This window comes from Cenococcum geophilum, assembly GCF_001692895.1.
Source record: "Cenococcum geophilum 1.58 unplaced genomic scaffold K441scaffold_32, whole genome shotgun sequence".
NCBI classification, from domain to species: Eukaryota; Fungi; Ascomycota; class Dothideomycetes; order Gloniales; family Gloniaceae; genus Cenococcum; species Cenococcum geophilum.
The window spans coordinates 723,454-749,381 of NW_027137590.1; the positions used below are offsets into that span (position 1 = coordinate 723,454).

The 25,928-nt window shown below is 43.9% G+C and overlaps 6 protein-coding genes across 6 annotated transcripts; 4 read left to right on the forward strand and 2 right to left on the reverse strand.

Annotated features, from left to right (window-relative positions):
• The first annotated feature begins 5,062 nt into the window (after nucleotides 1-5,062).
• K441DRAFT_181760 (uncharacterized protein) lies at nucleotides 5,063-7,476 on the forward strand. Its single transcript, XM_067640379.1, has 6 exons — nucleotides 5,063-5,765; nucleotides 5,845-6,216; nucleotides 6,266-6,331; nucleotides 6,387-6,504; nucleotides 6,558-7,228; nucleotides 7,305-7,476. Exons 1-6 carry the CDS (start codon nucleotides 5,247-5,249, stop codon nucleotides 7,335-7,337), a joined length of 1,779 nt encoding a protein of 592 aa, XP_067501927.1. The 5' UTR covers nucleotides 5,063-5,246; the 3' UTR covers nucleotides 7,338-7,476.
• Nucleotides 7,477-8,296: 820 nt separating this feature from the next.
• K441DRAFT_510389 (ankyrin) lies at nucleotides 8,297-8,740 on the forward strand (the record flags this gene model as incomplete). Its single annotated transcript, XM_067642091.1, has 1 exon — nucleotides 8,297-8,740. A coding segment is annotated over one exon (444 nt), but the record flags the coding sequence as incomplete, so codon positions are not given.
• Nucleotides 8,741-10,947: 2,207 nt separating this feature from the next.
• Nucleotides 10,948-12,196, forward strand: K441DRAFT_640011 (uncharacterized protein). The gene is made up of 2 exons (XM_067646603.1): nucleotides 10,948-11,383; nucleotides 11,483-12,196. Exons 1-2 carry the CDS (start codon nucleotides 11,025-11,027, stop codon nucleotides 11,724-11,726), a joined length of 603 nt encoding a protein of 200 aa, XP_067501929.1. The 5' UTR covers nucleotides 10,948-11,024; the 3' UTR covers nucleotides 11,727-12,196.
• Nucleotides 12,197-12,696: 500 nt separating this feature from the next.
• On the reverse strand, nucleotides 12,697-13,317 carry K441DRAFT_413266 (ankyrin; the record flags this gene model as incomplete). The annotated part of the gene is made up of 1 exon (XM_067641521.1): nucleotides 12,697-13,317. A coding segment is annotated over one exon (621 nt), but the record flags the coding sequence as incomplete, so codon positions are not given.
• Nucleotides 13,318-16,593: 3,276 nt separating this feature from the next.
• Nucleotides 16,594-19,075, forward strand: K441DRAFT_570538 (uncharacterized protein; the record flags this gene model as incomplete). Its single annotated transcript, XM_067643923.1, has 5 exons — nucleotides 16,594-17,376; nucleotides 17,429-17,605; nucleotides 17,693-17,797; nucleotides 17,947-18,344; nucleotides 18,577-19,075. Coding segments are annotated over 5 exons (1,962 nt in total), but the record flags the coding sequence as incomplete, so codon positions are not given.
• A 4,195-nt stretch (nucleotides 19,076-23,270) lies between these two features.
• K441DRAFT_570137 (uncharacterized protein) lies at nucleotides 23,271-23,429 on the reverse strand (the record flags this gene model as incomplete). Its single annotated transcript, XM_067643898.1, has 1 exon — nucleotides 23,271-23,429. A coding segment is annotated over one exon (159 nt), but the record flags the coding sequence as incomplete, so codon positions are not given.
• Between the last annotated feature and the right edge of the window lie 2,499 nt (nucleotides 23,430-25,928).

The window sequence follows — 25,928 nt, forward strand, 5'->3', positions numbered from 1 at the left end:
ATAGCAGGACATGCTTTCGTAATGGCGAGCTGTCTTATTCGTAAAGGTCGTACGAATAGCTATTAAGAGGAAAGCGTCGATAGTTCGTATAAGGTCGTAGAGATAAATAGGCTCATCTGCAGAGCTGTTGGAGAGTGCCATAAATCGGAATAATTCTCCTAATCTGTTCTCCTGATTAAGAGTGCCATAAATCACTCAAATTCTCCCCTAGGTTCCTAGTACCCCTGTACATAGGATGCAGATATATTCGGCCGTAAGATCGAGGGACTACCTAGGTCGATAGTAAGGTTCGGGTCGATCGCGTACGGTGGTTATTAATGAGAACTCGACGGGTGTCTATAAGGGCGTTTATAGACAAGTCGGAGAGTCGTGTCGCAGGCATATCGGCGCGACAGGTTATCGGGTTTGCTTTCGAATCGCGTTCGGGCCGCATTCAAATCACATTCGGATCGCCTTCAGATCGCAGGCGTATCGCAGGCGTATCGGCGCGATCGTTAGTCAATCAGACTGTAGGCATATCGGCACAGTCGGTAATCGGGTTTGGGGGTTTGGGGTGGCAGTACGGTGCTAGCAAGTCCTTCCTAGTCGATTTCGTCTCTCCTCGTACAGCTCAGTATCAATCGGGGTGGTTATCGTAGCGTAGTCTGTGTATCCATCAATGTCGTTCATCGCAGCGTTACGGCTAAGTCTCAATTGATTTCGTTCTCGCAGCCCTAGGGTAAGTCTCAACCGAGGTCGTCTCTAAAGCTCGTACAACTCCGTATCAGTCGAAAAGGTCGGGGGGGTTCTAGAGAGCCGCGCTCGATCTAGTAGGGTAGCAGTAGGATGCAAGCCATCGTGTCCTTGGCCATCGATCGTAACCATAGGAGACCTTCTAGCTGCTTGAATACCGGCTCCCGGTTCAATAATAGCGACTCGACGCGTCGACGACGCGCAGCTAGGGGTGTTCGACGCGTGTTCTCCGCAAGAACACGCGGGACGGGGGTGGGAGATTATCTAGGCCTTCCCAGGCGAGGTAAAGAGGGAGCTCCAAACAAATGAAGTCCCCCCCGGGTGGGTGAGCTTAGTATAATGTTACGGCTNNTANAAATGCCTCTNAACCNAAGCTTGTAGAATGCTGTATTANNAAGATACTAAGCTAAGGAGCAGAAGAAGGTNGAGGAAAGGATACGTCTATATACACGAGCCAAGTCTCCAAGCGAGCCCCTAACTAGGCTGCATGTAGACGTCGCATAGGGCGGTGCCCCAGCGCCGTTACACTTCTTAAGAAAGGAATTAACAAATATTTGCTTTTTTAGAGAAAGCCCGCTAACGACAGCTATAACCTTACGCAGGACTTTCTTATTATAGAGGATTAGGCGAAAGTTAAGCAGCTTATTAAGATCTTAAAGCCCTTTATATTAGCTACTAAATGTATAAAAGGTAACACTAATAACCCTAGGCTTAAGGGCTTATATAGAGCTTTATAGGAGTTATTTATAAATATAGAACTTCTTTACTAGGTCCTTATACAAACTTAGTAGAGCCTTAAGAATAAAAACAATTTCTTTATTAAATCTGGCGTTAATATAGCTCTACAGAAGCTTAATAAGTATTTTAATAAGATAAGGCTTAAGAGCCCGCACTACTTTATTACAGTTATCCTCTATCACTCTCTTAAACGCGCCTACTTTTATAATAAGTGGAAATGGTAGCTATAGTAGTGGAAGCACGCCGAGCGGTGTATAGAAATAGTATTTAATAACTATATTAATAATAATAATAATAATAATTCTTCTTTGATTAACGTCTGATATAGATGCTATTTAGCCCTACGTAGACTACTCCGTATATAAGGGAAAAGTAATATTAACGGGAAAAAACCCTTGCTGCTAGGGGGAGGAAAAACCCTATAAGCCACCTTAGTAGGATAAAAAACCCCGATTTGCCATGTCCGTCTGTAGCGGCGGCCCTACGGGCCTACGGCTACATCCTATCCTCCTTAGATGTTCGAACTCTTTGGGAACTACTACTTCCTTCTCTAGCTTATCCAAGCTAGGGTTTACTATGTCCTAGCTAGGCCTTGCTAATTAATTGCTGTATTATTGTTGTTTCCTATATCTTGGCTATCCCCTATATGCTATCTCTTGTTTAACTATTGCCATATACGCCATGCCTTCCCCCCTTTAGGGCCTATCGAAGGCGTAAGGGGGATTTATCCGTTCTACTATCCTAATACTAAAAGCCGAAAGCGGGATATGTATACCTAGGTATCTTTTATGCCTAGGCCCTAGTCACTAGGCCCTCTCTAGGGGCACCACTCCATTAAGAGGAGACAAGGAAAACTATACGGGGTTATATCCGGCTGTCGCTTTAGTAGTATTACGGCAGTACGGCGAGTGACCGCATGCTCCGCGGGCGATCGCCCTAGGGGTTAGAAGGGGCCGTATATTTGCTCGTTCGTTTACTCGTTTACATTCACTCGTTTATTAATATAAGAGGTTGTCGATGCTTTCTGTTAGGGGTCGGGGGATGCTATCGAATACTGTATATCCATGTTGGATCGTATAGGTGCCCTAGATAGGAGAACAGTAGTGGTCGTCGTATTGTAGAGGGCCAATAGTAGTGGTTTTTAAGATCTCACCATCCGAAAACTTTTCACCACCGCCCTTAACGCCCACAACCACCACCAGGTCCTGTCCGCACGCTGTGCGACGTCTCTGCGTTGGCTCTGGATCTGAACTTCGAAGACCAGGTTCGTAGCCGTCACCACGTACAGGTGCAGAGTCCGTTTTCGACGGCCTAACTATATTAATAAGTAAGTAGATAAGGAAGATAAGGAGGTAGTTAAGTTATAATATAGGAAGGTTCCTTGCATATCTAGCGGCGACTTAGGTAATAAGTATTTATAGTCTCTACTGGTTAATAAAGACCTTACTTCCTTACGTTTATAGAAGTGAATTAAGCTTACTACTAAGCTTAATTGCTACTACGACGCAGGCCTTAAACTTATTAAGATCCATAATAAAAACAGCAGTAAGGTAAATAACGTCCTTCAGATCCTCTTAACTAGTGGCTTATAACTAGTTAAGTACTCTATCTAATCCTCGCTAAGATTGCCCTAGATCTATTTTCTATACTAGTAATAAGCTCTGCTTATAAATAAGCTTTTAGTTAAGCTAAGAAGGTTGTTACTAATAAGCGTAATAAGCTTATAGCTAACACAATTAAAGCAGATTAATGTTAAAAGTGGTGGCTTCTTAAAGGCCTCCTACTAAGTAGCTTAATTAACTGTATTAGCTCTAACGGTGCCTTAACTATACCTTAGCTAATGAATTTAAACACCGACCTAACTGGCTATAAGTTAAATATAGCGGTAGAAACACTAGCTAAGATAGGTAGGTTTACTAAAGCTCGTTCCTTAATAGAGTCTAACTTTAAAATAGAGCCCGCTTAACCACCTAACCCAGATCCTTACCCCTAACGTTACTACCAGTACAAATACCTACTTTAAAGCCCGTACGGCGTGCTAGTTAAATCTAACAATATTTGGATACTATTAAGGTTAATTTAGGTAGATCTAAGATCGGATAACGTTAATATTTGTATATACAGAAGTGCTGCCAAAAATCTAAAATCTAACTCTATAACTCTATTAGATCTATATAAATTACCTAATTAGGATAAGCGCGCTGTCAGCTTTACAGTTAGCATATACATATTACCAGCGAGCGTCTAGCGAGCGACTTGATTGGCCACAGTTAGTCAGCGGAAGGCGTTATCGCTCGCTGAACGCTGCCTGTTGGCCACACTGCTAGAACCTCTATATTGATTGAGTTGCTAAGCCAGCGAGCTCTCAGTTGATTGAATTGATTGAATCTTGGCATTCAATTCAATTCAATATTGAAACCTGGGTGATTGATTAGCAAGCCTGCTCCCGACTCTTCCTTTCCCTCTACTCGCGCAACGTCTTAATTTCTTACCTACTAATTATTGTAGATAGCACAGCTACTAGCTGCTTAACTAAGCTTATTACAACTGCTTCTAACGGCTCCGTGACAATATAGAGGGTATATAGTACTTTAAAATATTTAGGTAGAATTGTAAGGATGTACATTGTGATCCGTGATCTGAGTATCGTGATGTTGTCGCTTACTAAACGTCTCACTTCGCCTGATAAAAAGGAAGCAAAGAGGGGAGAGGACCCTCAGGAATTAGTTCTACTCATAGAGAATACCATCCTGTCTTCTGCACGAGCGTGGTTAGTTGCCTGACGTCTAGATCGTTAAGGTTTTACGGCCAGATTGGCCTCTTAAATTAGAGCCGTCGGATTGGCCTGATTAATAAGGCCCGGTTGCAAACGTCTATAGACGGCGGATAGGGCTGTATAGCTTAGCTTTAAGTCTTTTTAGGTATAGTTTAGGGGGAGTTGGGGGGAAATAGTGAATGCATAGACGCAAAACAACGCGAACGCGTCCTTCTACCCCTCTTTCATGCGTATATAGAGGTACTAAGAGCTCTATCAGTCGGATCCAGTCTGGGTTAAGACGGATAACCTCATGGACTGACTGAATTGGGCAGCTAAAATTTGGACGATCAATCGGGCGACGGTTAGTGCACGTACCAACGGTCTACGTATGCAGCACCTGCATAGGTAGCACGGTAACGGACTCGGATCAAATTTACTCCTTTTAAAGCCTCCTCCTTGTGCGCCCTGCTACTACGTTAGTAAACTTCGCGGATTGCCACAAGTCGAGTTATTTTGTGATGACAGCGACGTAAAGCGTTGGTGGGCCTACGGGCGCAGGGTCGAGGGGGTTTCCCCGCTCGCGCCTCACTTTTTCTTGTCTAGAGCTGGGCCTATCTGCCCAAGTTGCGCAGCGGTAAGGCAGATTTAAAGGTTAGCCACTAACGGGCGCGCGGGAGCGGACATTGCGCAAATGTGCAGTGCGCTGGAACATGTGGGGCAAAATGAATACAAGAGCTTTATTGTGAGGTTGCTATTGTCTCTCATTGTTCTTGCCTCTTTTTGATCCGTCCTGCGTCTACTACAAGTCTGGAGGTTTCGATGCTACTAATCACACTCTCCCAGAACGATTGCGTTGCTCATTAGCCCGCAAATTTCGAGGAATTGTTGAGTCGAGCCGTCTACACTGCCACACTGCAAGCTCTGGTCGCGGAAACGTCTACAAACGTCTGGACAACGTTCACTCATCACGAATTGTGGAAGTGAGACGAAAACCTCACACTAACTCAAAGAGGCTTCAATGTCTGGTATAAAAGGCACGCTGGAAGCTCAATCGTGTCGACCAAGGCAGTTAAAATCTCGAAATGCCCATACCGCAGTGTCTGAACAAGCTTCCAAGGAAAATAGTGCAGAGCCAGACCGTACGTCGAATTCCGAAGCCCGGATCGTACAAGCATCTCCAATATCTAACCAGACAAACCCATCCATGGATTACGAGCTGCGTTGGACCAGATCATCGAATTTGGAGACCGTCTATGAGTCACGCGATATCTCCGGCCCGATTTCAGATATCGTCTTTGTGCACGGCTTGAACGGCCACCCCCGCGCCTCCTGGTCATGGTGTGGCTTTGATGGAGTAGCCACTACTTTTTGGCCGGCTGCTTTTCTTAGTCGCGACGTTCCTCGCAGCCGTATTTTGACGTACGGGTATGATACCGAACGAAAGAATACTTGGCGCAACACTATTGTGGCTACTTTACAATTAGCTGCACAGTTCTTGCTCAGCCACCTAGTTGCTCTAAGAGGGCACTCTAACTCGGTAAGGATTTGTCCGCTTCCTGCCTCGTTATTCTGTCAACGCTTCATTCTAGCTTCGCTGACTTGTTCGGGGATACTAGGAAAAGAGAAATATCCTTTTTATTGCCCATAATTTTGGTGGTCTCGTCGTAAAGAAAGCTCTTTCCTTGTCTAAAGGAGACTACCATAATCACGGTATTTACAGCTCCACAGTAGGCATTATATTTCTCGGAGCCACCGTTCTCAGAATTCCTGATGGCGAGACTGGCGCTGGCGGAACTTCTCATGGCGCTGAAGACCACCACATTGAAAGCAACATGTTAGTGCAGAAAAAGCGCGATTCATTGCTTCAGCGCATCAACTATCTGCTCGAAGAAGTTCAGAGCGATTTCAGACGCTTGATATCTGAGAAAGGGCACGGAATGAACGTCGCATATTTTTATGAAGAACTGCGCCTCCCGGAAATCATGAAGGTAGGACCACCAAGCAAGGATTTCGCAAGGATTTTCTAATATAACACAGATTCAGGCTGATTCTTGGATGATTGAGGATGAGTTCCCACGCTTGCCGCTCCGTAAAACCTGCTCAGTATGTCAGGCTAGTATTTTTGTGGAGACTCTGGTGCTAAAATAAAACAATTAAGGAACTCGTCAAATTCGCGAGCCCCAACGACGTTGCATACAAGCGCATACTTGGTGAAATTAAAAAAATGATTCAACCTCTCAGCTTATTAGCCCTGGAATTAAGACGAGAAGATAGAGGTTAGCAGCAAAGATTTGGTAACCCCTATCCGTAATATTAATCTACTAGGCAGAGTTCCTTGAATCTTTGTCATTTCCAGAAATGGAGGAAGCTGTCAAAGTAGACGATCTGGTAGCCGACGGTACATGTGTCTGGCTTTCTGAACATCCAAAATATAGACAATGGCTTACTCAATCCGGTTCCACACCTCTCTGGATCAAAGGCAAACCAGGTTCTGGAAAAACCACGCTCAAAACCTATTTGGTCCGTGAATTCCAACAGAAAACCCCACGGCATTACAAACCGGTCTTAGTAGCTACTTTTCTCTTCCATAGTGGTGGTCACTTCATGCGACGTAGTGCGTCAGGCCTTTTTCAGTCACTTCTATACCAGGTTTTTCCTCAAGTCCCCGCGTCTCTGGTCAATGTCACGAATACTTTTAACGCAAAATGCGAGGTGGTTGGTAGGCCAGGTAAAGACTGGCATTGGAATCCTTCTGAGATAGAGGATCTTCTTGAGTACTCACTGGTGCATGCATCCCGACATTTCGAGTTGATTATCCTCATTGATGCTTTGGATGAATGCGAGGAGCATGCGCGTATTGATGTGGTCGACTATTGGCAACGCTTCCCATCCACGACTATCAAAGTTTGCATTTTCTCTCGGCAAGTGCGTTTGCCTCCTCAAGCGAAAGAAGTGGAAATTTTCGTGGACTACGAAAATCGTAGGGATATAGCCAATTATGTGCGTCACAAGGTCTATCACGATACTTCTGACCAGAAGCTCGCAACTATGATTACTGATGCGGTCATTGAAAAAGCCGAAGGCGGATTTCTCTGGGCAAGTCTCGTGATCTCGCTCATCTGCAGCGAGAGAGGCTTCCAGGATCTAGAGGGACTGATCCACGCTATACCTAAAGATCTAGATGATTTATACGACCATATTCTTTGGAAAATCGCAGAAAATGACCAATCACTCTTGGCTCGTCAAATAATACGATGGGTTGCTTGTGCTGCGAGGCCGCTTTCACTTAACGAACTTCAACACGCGTTGTCTGTTAGAACAGGTCTAGTTCGAAACGATCTTTATACTCTCGACAAAACCGAGACAACGCGCCGCACCCTGGAAAGCATGTGCTATGGCCTAGTGGTAGTGAGAAGCATTGAGCAAACTGTTTTGGCAGATGGGCGGAAACCCCGCGTGGAACGTCGCAACGTCGTTCGTCTCGTCCATCTTACCGTAAAAGAATTCTTATTCCGAAGTGGACTGACGGCCCTCGATCCTGATTCCTCCTCGATAAATGATGCTGTTGGGCATTGCCATTCTAATCTCGCATTAACTTGCATCTTATACTTCAGCTCGGTGGACTCTGTCAGTTCGGAAAAAGAAGCCTCAGTCCTAGCGTTGAGATACCCTTTTTTGCACTATGCTGTTGAATTCTGGATACATCATGCACAATTCTCAGAGAGCAAAGGTGTTTCCCAATTGAACCTCTTGCATTCTTTTCATTGGCCGTCACACCAATCTTTGCAGCACTGGACCTATTTTCGCCGAAAACTGTACGACAACTCTGACAACTCAGTAACACTGAAAACTTCTTTTTTGCACCTAGCCTCCGAGTACGGCCTGCTCAAAATGGCTAATGCTCTTTTTGAGGCCGATGCTGCCATTAACCTCCCTAACCTGAGGAATGACCAAGGTCGAACACCATTATCTCTAGCAGCCTCGGAAGGTCACGAAAACTTGGTAAAGCTTTTACTCCGACAAGGCGCGAGCGCAAACTCCAAGGATTTCCCGCTAGGAACGTCTCCACTGATGTGGGCAGCCAAGCGTGGTCACAAAGCCGTAGTTAGACTGCTCCTGGACTCCGGTGCCGACACGAATTATAAAGGGAGTCAGTCAGCACTTTCATTAGCTGCTGCCGGAGGCCATCTATCTATCGCCGAGTTGCTCCTTCACGCAGGCGCGGAGCCGAACATTAGGGATTCCCTAGGGTATTCGCCTCTGTCTTGGGCTGCGGCGGCAGGAAATAGAACGATGATCGAGTTTCTTATTAGGCACGGTGCTAATCCTGCATCAATGAATACTCTGCGAGGCCTATCGCCATTACATATCGCTGCTGCTCATGGACACGGAGCTGTGGTATCAGTATTACTAAGAGGCGGTGTCGATCCTAACATGAAAGACTCTTGTCTTGGCTGGGCGCCTCTGTCTCATGCTATCTGGCACAGGCACATTCCAGTTGTAAAAATCCTCATTGCCCGGGGAGCTCTTATCTCTATTTCTGACCAAGGTATTACCCCATGGGTTGGTCGAGTTATGAGAGGCTTGACTGCTGTGATTGATTATGACTCGAAGGCTGGCTATAGGGCCTGCCCAGGCAACAATAGTTCCGCTTCTTCCCCAGACGGTGGTAATATTAATAACGCTTCACCCGAAACTAAACCCTCATCTACGGCTCGAAGGCGCGCTCGAAAAGAGAAAGAATCATCTGATGAGGAGCAAGAGGACAGACCAAACAAACGTCGGCGCCTTGATCCAAGAAAAGACCCAGATGCGAAGAAATCTAAGCTCGGACTAGCATGCCCTTTTTACAAATTTGATCCTGCAAAACATGGCATGACAAGGACATGCACTGACCCAAAAGGGTATCCAGGCTGCCATCGAATCAAGTAAGTAATTGGTACTTAACGTTATTACTCCCCACTCCCATTTTCTACTCAGCCTGAGGAAAAACTTACGGAAGCTGATTTCGTGTAGAGAGCACTTGAACCGGAAGCACGCTCTCCCTATACACTGCCCGAGATGTAGGCATGAATTTAAGGATGACGCTGAGTTGAAGGCCCATCACACTGCGATCACTGCCTGCGATGCGCGACTAGATGTACGAGATTACTCCCTTGGCTATGATGCTGAACAAGAAAAGAAATTAAGAGGGCTTAACCTACGACGATTTCAATCCCAGGAAGACTTTTGGCGAGAGATTTACCGAACGTGTTTCCCGGAAGTGGAAGAGCCTAATATTCCTTCCCCATGTAAGAGAGAATCATGTATATGAGTGTCATTGAGTGCTAACTATTTGGCAGTCGTCGACCAGGAGGGCCAGACCTTTGAGCAGTACGATGAATATACATGCCGCGAACGCGCGCAAAACGAGCAGTTAAGGTCTGAAATCGAACGTGTGCTCGTTGACAATTCGCTCTCTCGGCCAGACCAAATCACCGAGATACTCAACATCGTAAGCACCCAGCAACCAAGTATACGGGAACAATACCTACAGAGCCAAGGACCAAGAGAGCCATTATATCCTGCACCGCTTGGCCGTGCTGCCGAGCCTGAAGCTCCTCGGCCCGAAGGAGGTAGCCCGATAAATTGTAATATGCCCACGTCCAGGGAACAAGCGCCCTTAATGGAAATGTTTGGGCCTGGTTTTTTCGGTACTGAAACTCATCCATTTCCATATGATCGCCAAATGACCGATTCTGGGTTTGATTCCACTTCTCGACATACCCCTACAACTGCTGTGCACGAGCAACACAATCTGGGAATCGGTGAACACCAACGTCAAAATTCTGCGCACGGATACGATGCATCTGATATTTCGTATGTAGGACACCAACCTCAAGTACCGGACCACCCCGAACAGATCAATCCACCCCTTTGGACCAGCCCAGAACCTGCAGAGTCAGACACCCTCCTCGATGAGTATATCAACCCTGCGCTTGATTATCTTGAATAAGGGTGGATCCACTTGTGCGTTACGGAGATGAGCTATTGCTCGCTCCTGGGTTTTTTTTTGAATACGTACTGGTGGCTAGGTGTGTACAGCACGTGGGCCGACCTAAGTAGAAGCACTCCTATTGGAGCTAATATACGTCTTAGACGAGCTTTGCGCTCAAGAATCTAAAAGCATTCCGGTTCCATCTAGGCTCAACGGTTGTGCTATCCGAGGCGGCTTGGGCTTGGGAGGTCTAAAGCTGTTGCATATGAAAAATGAGAGTATGAGAAATTAAGATTAGGGAGCAAGCATCGTTAGCAACAACTCTTCTGGAAGGAGAGTTCTGTGATTAGGAATGTACGGCGGAGCGTTTCCATTGATGAGTTGAATCCGTGGGGAGCTAAGGAATCATCATAATATATCTAGCAAAGAATTAGATAAACACCAGTGGTCAACATGCTCCATGAGTCTGTGTATATTCCCCACTTTTTGCAAATCCATGTCCAAGAGGTGTACACATTACCTCTACCGTTGGGTAGGTACTTTAGGATAAGGGTGGTATTCCTTTAAATTTTAAGCGCCTACATGTCACCCTTTCTTAATTCTCTAAGAATGGCAGAAATTAAAATCGGGAAAGCTAAGACGTTCTGCATGCCGGTAGTGCGGAGAAAGATATGATGTGCGGTATTCATAAGCGAGCTGCTGTCAGCGTTGAGGGGTCTTCTTTCGTTGCCTAGTCGCCCATCGCGACCGCATTTTCACACGCGCCTTAAAGTCTCTCTCAAGTATCAGATTTTCAGTGTAACATCCTACAACTTAACCATGCCTTCCGAAGACCCCGCCTACCCCCTCCACATCCTCACAATCTTCACCTTTGTCCCCGCCTTCCCCCTGCTACTCGCCCACGGCATCGTTAGCGGGGAAGTCGTCCCCGCCGTAGGTATCGTGCCACTCGCGGGCTCCGCGGCCTTCAGCGCGTTCCTGTTGTACAAAGAAAAGCGGCGGGAGTCCGACGACGCCCCGGTCCTGCGCCCCAGCATCATTCTCGCCATCGATGCCTTCCTTGCCGCATGCATCATCACGGTGCTAATATTCACCTGGCTGATCGTGCCGGGCGAGTGGGGACGCGGCAACTGGGTCATGCTTGCTACCTACGGGACGTTTCCGCTGCTCGCGAATCTGTACGCAGCCTATATTTTCCCTGGCTATCCTCAATTGGGGGGATTTTCGTGTTCAAGCTTGGGATTTGCTAGCGTCTGCTGACCCGTGTCCCCGTTTAGCTCCATCCACACTTTCGAGGTCTTCCGTGCCGTTGCGGCCCTCCTGTACCGCCCCACCCTCGACGTCTGCCCGCATTGCAACCATAGCCTTCGCGACTCGCCGAAGCGCACACGCAGACATGGAAACTCTAAGACGAACTACTCGCTGCTTGTGGCTGAGGGTGGCGAATATCACGATGACGAGGAGGGCGAGGCGAGTGCTGCGTCGAGGAGCGAGGCCGCTGCTAGAGGGTCAATTGTGTAGGGTCGTCGCCCTCCGACTCCACAATACGTGCGCATGCCCTGTGTTGAATTGAAAGGAATCGTGATATAGAAAGATGCTTGGATGACTCGTTTTGCTTGTCTTTTGGTGCTAAATTGAATTTGGAGTCTGGTGGTTTAGTGATTGCTCGATACCATTGTTTGCAACTCGCTTGAATGTTTCTCTTTTCAGAATGAACGGCTAGGTAACATTGAGATGAGGAACGGCGATGTTTACCTTGTTAATGATTGTTTATACCATGGATACCAGGAGTCGAGAACGGAGTTTCCTTATTGGATGTGACGGAGTTCAGCAACACTCATTCAAACCCACATTGGATACTTGCAATATTGAAAGAGCAATTTAGGGTGCAGCGTCAGTCACTTGTCCGGAGAGTAAATCTTAAATCACCACCCTTTTTGTAATCGTGATTCCGCAGGCTTATTTTGTATCATGAACAATACCTGACAGACTAATGTTCATAACGGTGTTGATAGAGGCACTCCGTTAATCAACAAGAGGCAAGGGAATAATGGAACTTTGGTCATTTCAGCATAATGCTAACAAACTAACACAATCTTCAAGAAAATTGAAGCGAAAGGGTATAGGGCTTAACAGCAACGAGACCAACAAAACGCCTTGTCAACCGAAACCTAAACTAAGTCCAAAAGGAAACACTCAACAAGAAAATGTACGTCGTTCATCCGCGCCTCCTTCCCGAGAAAACCCTTCTAGAAAACGAGATCACAGAATTATTTGAATTCGAACTCCCGAGCGACGAGAAACCGCTGTCCGATCTGGCAAGAGAGGGTCCATGGAGCAGATGGCCATACCGCCGTCGCTCTTGGGGTGACAATTGTGACATATCCACATAGGTGTGGCGGGAGAGAAGGAACCTGACAAAGGTTATGCGTTGTTCCGTTGGCGTTTTGCTTACTGCTAGGTGCAAAGGGGTTCTCTTTCGCATCGAGAAATCTCGTGCCTCGATGTCTGCTCCATGGTCGAGGAGAATTTCTGCAGGCTCAAGCGACGCATTCTCCGCGGCGAAATGGAGAGCTGTCTTTCCGGCCGGACATCTGCTATTCGGGTCTATCCGTGCCCCTTCGTTTTGGAAGAACAACACCCTCAAGACGTCTACGGCTGAGCTGTGAACCGCATAATGTAGCACACCCCATCCACTGTTATCCTTGACCGATACGTCTGCACCTTTGCGGAGGAGAATGCTGACCGTGGTTGACTGGTTTGCCTCACTTGCTTTCAGAAGAGGTGTTGCTCCATCCCTATTTCGACATTCGATTGTGGCATCAAGGCTGATTAGCAGCTCGATCATTTCAGTGCTACCTCGAGAAGCGGCCTGGTGGAGAGCGGTAGATTGGCCTGGTGTTTTTGCGTTCACTTCTGCTCCTCGATCAACAAGCCTTCGGACTGCGATCTCGAATTCAACCTCGATGGCATGCATCAAAGGCGTCCGATCTTTAGTACATCTTAGATGGATGTCAGGGTTTAGGTCTAAGACGGCCTGGATGCGTGGCTCATCACGAGATCGGATTGCGGATATAAGTGGTGTCCTTCCGTTACTGTCTTTCGCGTTGACATCGATTATTATTTCAGCCTGAGATGGCTGAGGCGCTTCGATCTGTGGTGGCACCACTGGAGATGTTGGCGAGGGATGGGATCCTGAAGTAGTGAGGCTTTGGAAAAATTCAGCGAGACCGGTACGTCTTTGAGCTTGATATACGTGTACGAGAAGTTGGCAGGAAACTAGGCTTTGGGGATCACTGGGAGCCGATAAAGTTATCTTATTAAAAGCAGATCGCGCCAATTTTTCGGCACGCTGCAGATCGGCGGTGTTGTCATTGCTTAGGTACCTCTTGTGATAGATCTCAGCTAGTAGCTGATGTTGTTTGGCTTGGACTAAGAGGACTGCCTGATCTTCCTCATTCGTAGGATCCGATCCGCTATTCGCAAGTTCCAGCATAATGGATAGAGCTTGTTCAAGGCTATGTTGTTTAATATATATTTCGGCCAGGAACTGTTGCATGTGCACTCGATTATCGAAAGGGACACCGTAACTAGCCTCACGCTCCTCAAGATGGGTAATGGCCTCTATCTGGTTCGTTTCAGCTCGCTGGAAATTTCCCTCCTTGAATTCCTTTTGGGCTTTCATTTGAAATGTTTCGATTAGACTAATGAGCATTGGCAGCGGGGTTTTAAGTGATAAGCCGCGAACATCAGGGTGGAGCGATTCATTAACTGCTGTTGTAGTAGAAGGACGCCTACCAGCTTCGTCACCTGAAAGCTCCTGATCACTCTCGCTGTCCTCATCGCTGCTGCTATCATGCTCGAACATAAGATCGGAGCTGTCCGAGTGTCTAACTCGCCGAATAGACTCCGCGTCAGGTTCCCAGGTGGAATATTCCGAACGAACACTCTTCGCTACATGGAGCGTCTGTCGGAGGGTCCGTATGCCCGTTAAATCTAACTCCGGGTCATGGTTGGTGAGAGTTGTATCAACATTAGACTCTATACTTGTACACCCATTGCTCGGTTGTGCATGAGAGCTGTGGTTCCTTTGAGATAGCAAAGTAAGATGTGAGCCAGCGCGACCCATAGCTCTCTCCAAGCGGCTAAGGCGAGCCAACAACTCGTCATGATGCATATCCATTTGATTCCGGGTTCGGAAGTGTTCGAAACTATAAACCAAATAGGATCAGCATACCGCTAGTATTAAGTAATGAGTTAAAACGACTACTTACCATTGAAGGAGTTGTAGAGAGGTGCGTAAAGTTTGCAGGTGAGTATCAAGGCTCTGTCCATTTTCTTGTATTTTCCGACTGGTGCAAACGGTATATCGTAGGGATTCCCGCGCTCTGGAGGCCAGGCTCAGAGACTCTTCTCCCGTTAATCTCTGGATTTCGCGGCCCATGTCAAGCAGAATGCGACGGCAGGCATCTAGTGACACACGAATACTAGCTTCAACCCGCGCTTCGTCCTTCATGGACGGTTGTGAGTTTGCTTCAGTTTCTCTGCGCCGAAGAACCAGCTCCACGTTCTGGATGACATCGTGCAGCCGCTTGATCTTCTTGTAGGTGCTGCGTGCTTCAATACTCGCTTTGCTGACGCTTCTGAAGAATCTGTAAACTTCTATGGACAGTTGTACTACCTGCACGGCCGAAGTGAAAGTTTGAAGTTCTGTGGCCATGTTATTGTTCAGTCCCATAGTAGTGAAGGGGTGTGAGGGTGAGGGGAAGAAGGGGGTGGGTCGGGAGGTGTTGAGCTAGGGTAGTTGGCATACATACTCTATAGAAGTCGTCAGAAAATGCACCGCTGGCAAGCCGGTCCGTTCTCGTGCTAACCCAGGGTTAACGCGCCCGGAAGCTGAAAAAGGCAGGGCGACCAATGTCCAGGGCAGCTAGGCGACTAATTCGATAGGGTAATTGGAAAGCTGCGTCACAAGGCTGGGGGAAATGCAATCTAAGAGGAAATTCACGCGGTTCAAGTGAACTCTTACCCCTACCCCTGGGGCGTGGGGGGGGCAGCATATTCGCTGAATCTCCTTAACAGCAAGGATGTATAGAATAATTCCCATTTAAAATTTGTGGCTTCAGTTGAGGTTTCGGACCCCAGAGAAAGGCGCTGTTGAAGTGGCTGTAAAGAGAAGGCGTAGGCAGAAGTCAAGTTAGCAGGCCTTCCGAGGCTGCCTGTCGCGATCCGGCTTCCCCAAGAGATATGTCAGCTAGATGATTCCGGTAGAGTAGTCATTATGGTCGCAGAGGTGAGCAACTAGGGTACAGTACAGCTCCTTTGCGTGTCTCGTAGTTCATGTACAGGAGAATTTCTGGGCAGCAAGCCTTCCTTTTGTGGCTATGAAACTTGTATCCCGATCAGCTCCGACACGGTTTGTTAAGCTGGTTGTCGCTAATGGCGGGATGCGAGAGGCCTGTCAGGTGTCATTAGCTGCGCAAAAGAAATAACCAGTGTTGCGAAAGGAGAAGCTTGGTGCCCTCAGAATGGTATCAAGTTCCGAGCTTGCAGCATGGCTTCAAACCTACCAATTTAGATTCAGGTATAGTGATCGTAATGAAAGTTGATGGAAGCGGTAGACGTATCCTTGACTCGGTGGTTTACGTCCTACGGCTATCGATAAGGAACTAGCCAATTAGAAGGCTAGGTTTGTTTGGTGTTCCAAAGGCTTGCGCACGGGCTGTAAAGGGATAGCGAATGAGTTAAGACTCACTTCCCCATTTCCGGTTTAATTTATGACAAAAGAAAACAACCTCACTTCAAGTACATGTAGCAGGCAACAAGGCAACGGCCTACGTATCAAAGCTAATGTGTGGCGGAGATGGAGTTTGCACGCCACCTCAACGCAGTAAATGCTCAGCCCCAGTCTTCTTGAGGCCAGCCCACCCCTGTGCCGCCGGGTGAAATGAAATGCAAAGGCGCGGTTATGGGAGCAGAACGAGAGCCTCATATGGCCACTTATTATTGCCATGGTCCCTCCTTGCGGCCTCGCCTGAACATTTATCACTGTCCTCTAAAACCTCTCACATACCTACCAAGCTTTATGACGCGAGCGTTGCTAAGACATGAACGGACACGCTCAACCAGACCTTCCAGGATCAGCCCAGAGGAACCTTGAGGTACCATTATCCCAACGCACCTCAACATTGATAACCGTACTTTCTAACAAAATTACTGCTAGACTGCTCCGAACTACTCTGAGCCTCACTATGTTAGCTTGGAAGACAACCAAAATCAGGAAATCGATAATCCATTAGCACATTTACCACCACCAGAGATACGCAGAGGAGCACGCAGATTTGCTCGCCGACACTTCGCTGGAGAAGGCTTGGCTGGTTTATTTGAAAAGGCAGCCTTGGTGGCTCGAGATCCGCTCAATTTTAGGAGCGTTCCTGGATTAACGAGGAAAGAATGCAATGTCTTAGCACGAGAATCTACCACATCATTCTGGTCTCAGTCTAAAGCACTACGCATTACGATCGTTGCTTTGGGGTTGTCAGCAGTCGTTCAAGGATGGATCCAAACGAATATGAATGGCTCTAACTTGACATGGCCCGCAGAGTTCGGCCTAGCATACCCAGATGGAACCCTAAAAGGCACGCGCGAGACATGGATATTTGCTAGTGTGAACGCTATAACCTATCTCGCTGCTGGAGTATTCGGCTGCTGGCTTTCTGATCCGCTTAATGAATTCGTTTATGGAAGGAGAGGCGCAATCTTCCTGAGTGCAATCTTCTGCTTCGCTAGCGTCATCGGAGGAGCTTGCACACATTCATGGAAGCAATTATTCGCCTGCCGGTTCCTGTTAGGCATAGGAATGGGCGCGAAGGCTAGTGTGACACCGATCTGGGGTGCTGAGGTTTCTCCTGCCCATCTCAGAGGATCGCTTGTTATGAATTGGCAGTTACTAGATACAGCGGGCATATTTTTCGGCTTCTCGTCAAATCTAGTCGTGAGTCGAATTGGTCCACTTAGCTGGCGATTTCAATTTGCCTCCGCTTTTCTCCCAACAGTACCTCTGATGGCACTGGTATTCGTGTGCCCTGAAAGTCCTCGTTTTCTATTAAAAAGAGGCCGCTATCGGGAAGCTTACCAAAGTCTTCTTCAGCTCCGGGAAATTCCTCTGCAAGTACATATGTCTGTCTGCTCTCAGGTTACCCCGTCATGCTAACTATTCGTAGGCAGCAAAAGAGCTTTACTACATGAACTGCCAAATTCAAGCCGAAACGGAACTCATCGCATCCCGGACCACAGAAATCGAGATGGGATCAATTAGCGACCCCTCAGACGACGTAAACGAAGCAGAAGATGACCATGATTCAGCTTCCAGCGTCACTAACAGTAGCGGTAGTGACTCGGTCTGGAGAAGTCTGGTTCAATTCTTCAAAGACTTCCGCATCCGTGGGGATCAGAACACGTTTGATCCTTTTCAGCGCAAAGTGCAGCAAACAAGCTATTGGACAAGATTCGCGCAGTTATTCTGGAATAAACGCACTCGACGAGCTACGGTTGCAGCAGCAGTTGTTATGACTGCACAGCAATTATGTGGAGTGAGTGTTTTGTCTTCCTTAAGTTTATTGTCTAATTGCTGTGTGGAGCAAAACAGTATTTCTCCTAGAGAGTCGTTTGCCACTACCCGCATTTCTCTCTAAAACCCGATCGATTCACATTTGGGTTAAGACCGGCTAACGGGACATAGGTTAATGTCCTTGTATTCTACAGCTCCACTTTTTTTAGGGATTACAATAGTGATTCCGGGCGCCCAACCGACAATGAAATAATGCGAGCATTATGGCTCAGCTGGGGTATAGGGCTTGCGAACTTCCTCTTTACCTTCCCAACTTATTACCTCATTGATAAACGCGGTCGTCGTTTTCTCCTGCTTCTCGGGTTTCCTGCCATGGCCATCTCGATGCTAGCCGCCTGCCTTTCTTTCAATATCCATTCTAGTGGCTTGAGAGATGGCTTTATCATCTTCTTTATTTTTGCCTTCATTTTCTTCTACTCCTGGTCCGAAGGTCCTGTCGCCTTTGCTTATTCATCGGAGGTTTTCCCGCTGCTCAATCGAGAGGTGGGCATGTCATTCGCTGTATTCTGGTAGGTCCTCTTTCTTTCAACGCAGTGATCTTTTTGGACTGGACCAAAGTTGGAGTGGAGTGGAGTGGAGTGGATTGCCAGCCTTAATAGGCAAGCGCTAGCCCTGTTTAGGAACGAGCTAAACTACAAGTAATTTGGACTGGAGTGGATTTGAGCTCAAATCCACTCCAGTCCAGTCCAAAAAGATCACTGTTTCAACGTCCGATACATTAAAGCTAAGTTACACCATTAGCAACCTATTCGGAGCCGGTATTTTAACCCTTTTCGTCCCTTCGCTCACAAAAGCACTCGGAAACAACCACAACCAGAACCCAACCGGTCAAAGCCGGACGCTCGCTATCTTTGCGGGTCTCAACATCTTTGCTTTAATCCTCATTTTCTTCTTCGTCCCCGAGACAGCTGGCGCGACTCTCGGCAAGGAAGAAGGCAGTCTCAACTACATTTCTCTCGAAGAGTTGAACTACATTTTCAGCGTCAGGACGAGGAAACACATGGCGTATCAGGTTAAGACGGTAGTGCCGTGGGCTTGGAAATACTATATATGGAGGGGGGAAGAGGATAGGAGGCAAGATAGTCCGGAACAACTGTATAACTGGGTTAGGAGCCAGGAGGAGCAACAACGAAGAGAGCGACCGAGGCAGGCACAGGAGAGGATATCGCAGGAAGAACGAAGGTTGGGTGGAACGCCGATTGGAGGGCCAGGTGGGTCTCTTGATATCTCGAGGGGTTAATTGCGGAAAAACTGGAGTCTAATAGGTTCTGTATTATTTTCTTGCCTCGAGCAAATACTGGGAATATACCTTTGGCTTTTTTTTCGGAGCCTTGTTGAAAGGTTTTTTTGCTCCACGGTACACAGCATTGAATACTAGAGAATGCTAAACAAGCCTCTTTTTATATTAGCCCTGAAGTGCTTCGGATCCTTATACGAATTCTACATAGAGTAGAGAGTACTAACCAACGGCTTTCCACGTAGGCGCCTTTATCAACAGGGAAGATCGGCGAGTCGGCGAGTCTTGACATAAGAGAAATGTTACAAGTCGACGCTCGCCGTTCTTTCTTGACATTATTTACAAACCGTCGTCTTTTCAAACTGAATTACTTCAACCTTGGTTAACAATTTTTTTTTCCCGACTCGTTTTAAAACATATTTAATCGCAGTGGACCCTGGCTTTTCGAGGACCCAGTCACCCAATTCAGACGGTGGCTGCACAGCTTGAACCAACCAACCAATTAACGAACTGCCCCATATATAATGTTGCGGCACAGCACGACATCCTCGGCATCGTCAGGAAGTACCGAGTTACTTCTCCTTAGAGGGGGCTAGAGCGTGGGAACATTACTCCGAAATTTTCAATCAGTTCCAGAAGCCTAAACTCCTCGTTACATATCTGGTTGAGATGACCGAAAATGCGCTCGATGACGAGCAAAATGAACTACTCAGCAACGACATCGGCGCAATGGGGCCAGAGGTTACTAGACCAATTTATTCCCAAAACTCCTTCCGGCAGGGTGGGCGAAAATAAAATCTTATCTGATAAGATCGATAAATTATCATGATTTTCGCTTATCGGTATTTATCGCTTTTATTTCAATAATTTCTTAGCATACCCCACTTAGAAAAAATTCTCTACTTTTAATAAAGTATTATATGAACTATGGCTTCTAAAGCAGACTCAGGCTAGTAATATCCTTTGCCTTTTCGCGGTATTCCTGTAGAGAAGGGTCCATATAGTTTACTTATAGTAGTTTATTAATAAGGTCGAATTCCATAGGGTTAATAGGACATATCTTAGCGCTTAGAGATTTAGTACTTAGTTCTTCTTATATTTGGGGGTTAAGGTACTCTGGTTATAGTAGCGTCTGGGTTTATAATAAGATCTTTACGGCTATCTAGTTATTTAGGTCCTGTTTACGTCTTATAAAAGCGTTTGCATAGTTAGTGGCGCCTAGCCTATATATAATTAGGAAGTTAAACTAAGATAGAATATCTACCTAGCGCGCTTGCCGGGCCGTAAGGGCCTTAGTTATTATAAAGTATTCTAGGGCCTTATAATCTAAAACTACCTAAATAGGCTTAGGGGTCCCTTCTAGCTATACTTACTAGTGCTAAAAGCTAGAGATAATAGCTAACATTTCTTTATTATGGATTGGGTAGTTTAGCTTAGCATCTATTATAGTCTTTAAGTAGTAAGCAATAAGGTGCTATTCTCCGTCTACTTCTAGGAATAAACGCTAGTAATAACACTATCTAAGGTATCCGTTTCTAGTATTAAGGGCCATTCTAGGTTAAAGTGGGCGAGTAAGGGAGCGGAGACTAGTCGTTTCTTAAGCTTATTAAGGGCCTGCTTATATACGGTGTTAAAGTAAAAGGGCCGGTCCTTTATAGTAAGGCGGCTAAGGGGCTAAGTAATCCTACTATAGTTTTTAATAAAGCGTTAGTAGAAGTTACAAAAGCCTAAGAATAACTGTATCCCTTTTATAGTCTATAGTAGTTCCTATTAATTAATTACGGCCGTCTTTTCTAGGTTAGCCTCGATTTTATCTATACTAATAATAAACCTTAGATACTTTATACGCTTTATACTAAATTCTAACTTCTTAATATCGGCCTGGAGGCTAGCCTTATAGAGTTGTTATAGGACCTTATAGACGTGCTCCTTGTATTTTAACTCGTTCTTAAAGTAAATTATAATATTATCTAGGTAGGCCGTATAGAAGTTATTAAGGTAGTTAAAGAGTATATTATTTATATATTATTAGTACGTAGCCGGTCCGTTAGTTAGTTTAAAAGGAAGTACTTTATATTTATATAATCTATATTAAGTCTAAAATGTAGTAAGATCTATAAATCTAGGGTTTATTTTAATTTAGTAGAAAGCCTAACGGATATTAAGCTTTATAAATACCTTAGCTTTATTTATTTGGGCCAGTGTCTTATTAAGTAGGGGTAGCGGATAACGGTCTTTGCGGGTTATATTATTAAGCTTATAGTAGTTAATATAGAAATAAAGTCCTCTATTTAGCTTTTTTATAAAGAGAATAGGGGAGGTAAAAGGGACCTAGCTAGGCTTAATAAACCCCTTTACTAGTGTCGGTATCACTTCCGGTAATACGTAATGCTATTGTAATAGTATAGGGTAGTAACTGATTTTAATTAATGCTTATTAATTCTCCTATTCTATAGGTGGAATTTGGTGGATTTCCTAAGCTCGCTTAGCTTATATAACTAACCTAATTAGTTACAGACAACCTCGTTTAGACACTAGGAGTATTTAGTTTTTAATAGTGCTTAAGCACGCCTCCTGCTAAATTCTGTTAAGTTCTGCCATATTCCACTAAATTCCATTAAGTTCTACTAAATTCCGCTATATTCCATTAAATTCCATTAAGTTCTACTAAATTCTGCTATATTCCACTTAGATTCTACCAAATTCTGCTAAGTAGTTAAAGTAACTAATCACAATTTTCCATCCCCGGGATGGAAAGTCGCTATTAGCTCGCTTAGTACTAGCGCCTTAGCGGCTAGCTTAATATCTTCGCACACTTTATTCCTACTTTAACGTCTTCTCTCTCTACCCACTTGGTAACCTATAGCTTAATTATATTTATATTAATTAGGTCCTTTAACGCCTGGTAAGGCTTTAATTTTATTATAGCGTCTATAGGGTTACTACCTCCATTAATCTATTTAATCTCTACTATTTCTCTTCTCTTATACAATTATTGTAAACACATTAGGTTAACTATAAGTTATTTCTCTTATATTATCTTAAGTTTAACTAGGCAGTTATATAGAGATTTTAAATCGGTATAAAGGGTAAGCGGTAGTTGTTTAAGTTATAGGATCTTCTTAATAGTTGCTTTAATTACAGCTCCGGTGTTAAATCCATAGGCTATATTATATAGTTTAGATATTAAGACACTTTATATAACTCGCTTATACTTAATAGATAACTAATAGAGGATATTAGCCCTATTATCCTTATCCGTAAGTATAATAATAAAGCCAATCTAAGAGGAGAGGTTGTAGTTATTAGCAAAGGATAAGTCCGTAAATATTATTAGTTTAAGAGTGCTTATATTAAGTTATACAAAATAAAGTCCTTAGGAGGGATTATTAATTTGCTATTACAGCCGCTTATTAAGCTGCTTTATATATTCTTCCTTTAGGTTAATAACTTATGCCGTAAAGGAGAGGTTAAAGGTAGCTTTTAGTTAACAGACTATAGCGATATAGGCTCCTCTTGCTCTTTAAGCAACGTACTAGTCCTTTAGTGTAACTGCCTTACAGACTTCCCCTCTAAAGCTAGTTAGGTCTATAGCCTTTATAGTAACCAGCTTTAGGTTCTAGCATTAACATTCTTAAGTAAGGGCTATTAAATCTTTTTCTTACTTAATATAGCCTCTATTAAACTTAATTGGGGTATTTAGCGTAAGCTTCTCTCTCTCTTTTACTAGGAACTTTACCTCCTAAAGTTTAGCTTCTTTAGCCTCTACAAAGGTTTTATTAGTAAGAAATAGTATATTATTAGTCTATAATCCTATAATTCTAAAGCCGTCGCTATTTGTGTATAACAAGCAGGGGTTATATATTAATTGGTTCATCTATAGCTTATTAAGGTAGTGGCGGTAGTATATATTAAATTAGTGGTTACCAGCTTCCGGGACACCGTATAGTGGTTTAATAACTCTTAGAATTAATCTATCTTTTAGTTTAAGTTCTAGTAGCGGGCGTATAAAGAAGTCTTTATTTAGGTAGGTACTAGACTATATATAGGCTTATAAGATATCGCGCAGGTATAAAGAGGCTAGTTTTCTTTTATTTCCTTATAGGGTTGCTATAAGTACTAGAATAATTCTCTAGCTAACACGTTAAATGGGTAGTAACTATATTAGAACTAGATCTTTGCTATAGTTGTTATAGGCTTATATAACTAGTCTAAACTTCTTAAAGGCCTTGTCTGTTCCGGCGTTCTTAATCTTATTAATAAATTGGGAGTTAAAGATTCTAACTCCTTTTAGGACGTCTACTGTATTAATAAACTTAAAAACGCCTTTCTTAAGTAAACCGTTTATCTCCTTACGTTAAGACTCTATAAATAACGGTAAGGTACACTTAGAGGTTATAGTATTAGATTTTGTTAGGCTGTCGTTAATAAATATTAATACGTCTATAATGTTTTACTAGGACTTTGTTAGCGATCATTATATTCGTTTTAATCTTTAGAGGGGTATAGTAGCTACTAGTTCCTTAGTTAGTTCCTTAGTTAGTTCCTTAGTTAGTTCTTCTAGTTCGGGTTATAGGTATAGTTTTACTACTATAGTCCTAAAGTTGGTAGGTCTACTAGGGAGCTATACCTTATATATCTCTCCGTTAATTCTAAGTAACTTAAATAGGCTAGTCTATCTGCCGCTTTATTTAGTATTGCCTTTATATTATACGAGTATATCTAAGTTAAGGGGGAGGTTGTAGATTATAGTAACAGATGGACCGTTTTGTTAGTTTAGTGCATTATTAACTTACTTCTTTACCCTAATCCTTATAATCTCCTCTATTGCCTTCTTTATAGCTACCGCTCGCTATATAATAGAGGGTACTAGTAGGTCAAGTTTACTTATTTAAGGGTAGGCACTAAAGATAAGAAGTATTAGGACTAAGCCATCTGGGCCAGCTATATTATTAGCAGCCTTTACCACCATTTATAAAGCTAGTTCTTTAGTTATTCCCAAGTCCTATAGCTCCTTTATAATTATCTGGTATGCTTAGCATAGGGTTAAATAAGCTTTTTCTACCATTCTAATAGACTAGTAAGCTTTTACTAAGACGCTCTTAGTTAATATAGCTATTGCTATAGCGTGCTATTAAAATTCCTTGCTTACGAAGTTCTTCCTAGCGTTGTGGGTAATATAGTTAGGTGGTCTAATATAGGTGTCAATCTAGCAGAGTCGTAGGATGTCCTAGGTATATTTTACGGAGATATTATATAGCTATCTCGCGGCTTAAAATCTAGTAGCTTTATTAATTATATAGAGGATAGGGCTTCTATTAATATATATAATATTAATAAAAATAGAATAGTTAAAATCGGAATCTTAGTCTTTTTATAATGTAAACTTAAACCATTTAAGGGATTTGCCGTGTTTCTAGCAGTAGGAGTAGTACTTAGTAAGGTAGTTAATAACCTGCTTATTAATATTATCGTGGCTAGAGCGTTCTAGTACCTTATATAGCTTATCTGCCGATAGATATCTAAAGCGGCGATAGAGTCAGCGGAGTTTAGTAGTAGTTAGGTAGCAAGGGTTTTAGTTAAACGAGTAGGTTATAAATAACTATAATAACTCTTCCTATAATAGGAAGGGGTAACTAAATTAGTAAACCACTAGCACCAATTTTGTTGGGGTAACTAGGACGTTCTTAAGGTTGTTATAATAGACATTTAGTATATCTATATCTGCGAGATATAGTAGGAAGGGTGTGTTAGCCTTTATAATATAAAATTTAATATTGCCAACTAGTGTATTAGTTATAACGGAGCCAATAGAAGAGGTAGAGCCAATGCCAAACTAGACGTTAATAGCGCCGGCCTTTAAGGTATCAATAACAGTGTTATAGGTCTTCCTATATATAAGGTATTATCTATAACCTACTATTAATCTCTTTAAAGCTTTAGTGTTAATTATTACTTTATAGAACTTGTCGGAGGTATATTAGCTAGTAGCAACATAGGCAAATAGGTCTAGGTCATTGTAGTAAGTAGTTAGGTTAGTGCCGGTAATTATATAGGTAAATAATCGGTCCGCTAAGTCAGTTACAGTATTAATAGCTCCTTTGTGCTATATTATTCCGAAAGAGGTAAGAAATAGTTTAGTTTATTCCTAAGCCAGAGATACTAGTAGTAACTTAATATTAATTATAAGGGCTTCCATTATGTTATTAGTAGATTTTAAGTTAAGTTTATTATTATAATCTGTTCCCTTGTACTTAGTAATATATTACTTAGCGTACCTATTAAAGCGGCGGTTAAGTCTATCCTTAAACTTTTTTCTTAATTCGTTATGTTTTTCTCTTAAGTATTTAAATAACTAGTAGCCTTCCTTATGGCAGATAAAGCAGCGCTTCTTTAATAATATATATCGGCTAGATAAGGATAATTGTGTTCTATAAGGTAATTAAAGGTATTATCTATAGTAGCGGCGGTTAGTAAAGTAGGCTTAGGGGTTTTTACTATTTAACTTTTTGAATGTTATTATTGGTCACACAGGGTGACTCACCAATAACAACTACTCGAGTAGGGTTACAGTGATGTTAGTTGATAAAGCTTATTAATTAGAATAAGGGAGGGCAAGGAACTTAAGGCTCCTCGCCACGCTAGTACCACGGCGACACATAATAGCAACTTGCCATTACGTAACGGCAGTTTGCCGTACGTAGTGGCAACTTACCTTATTCCTAACACTAGCAACTCTTCTTTTATGGTTGCTATCTATATATAAATACTGCTTAACTATTATAACAAATATAAACCCTCCTCGCTTACTATTGCTATTATAGTATAAGTCTTACTATTCTAAAATTTGCCTCTT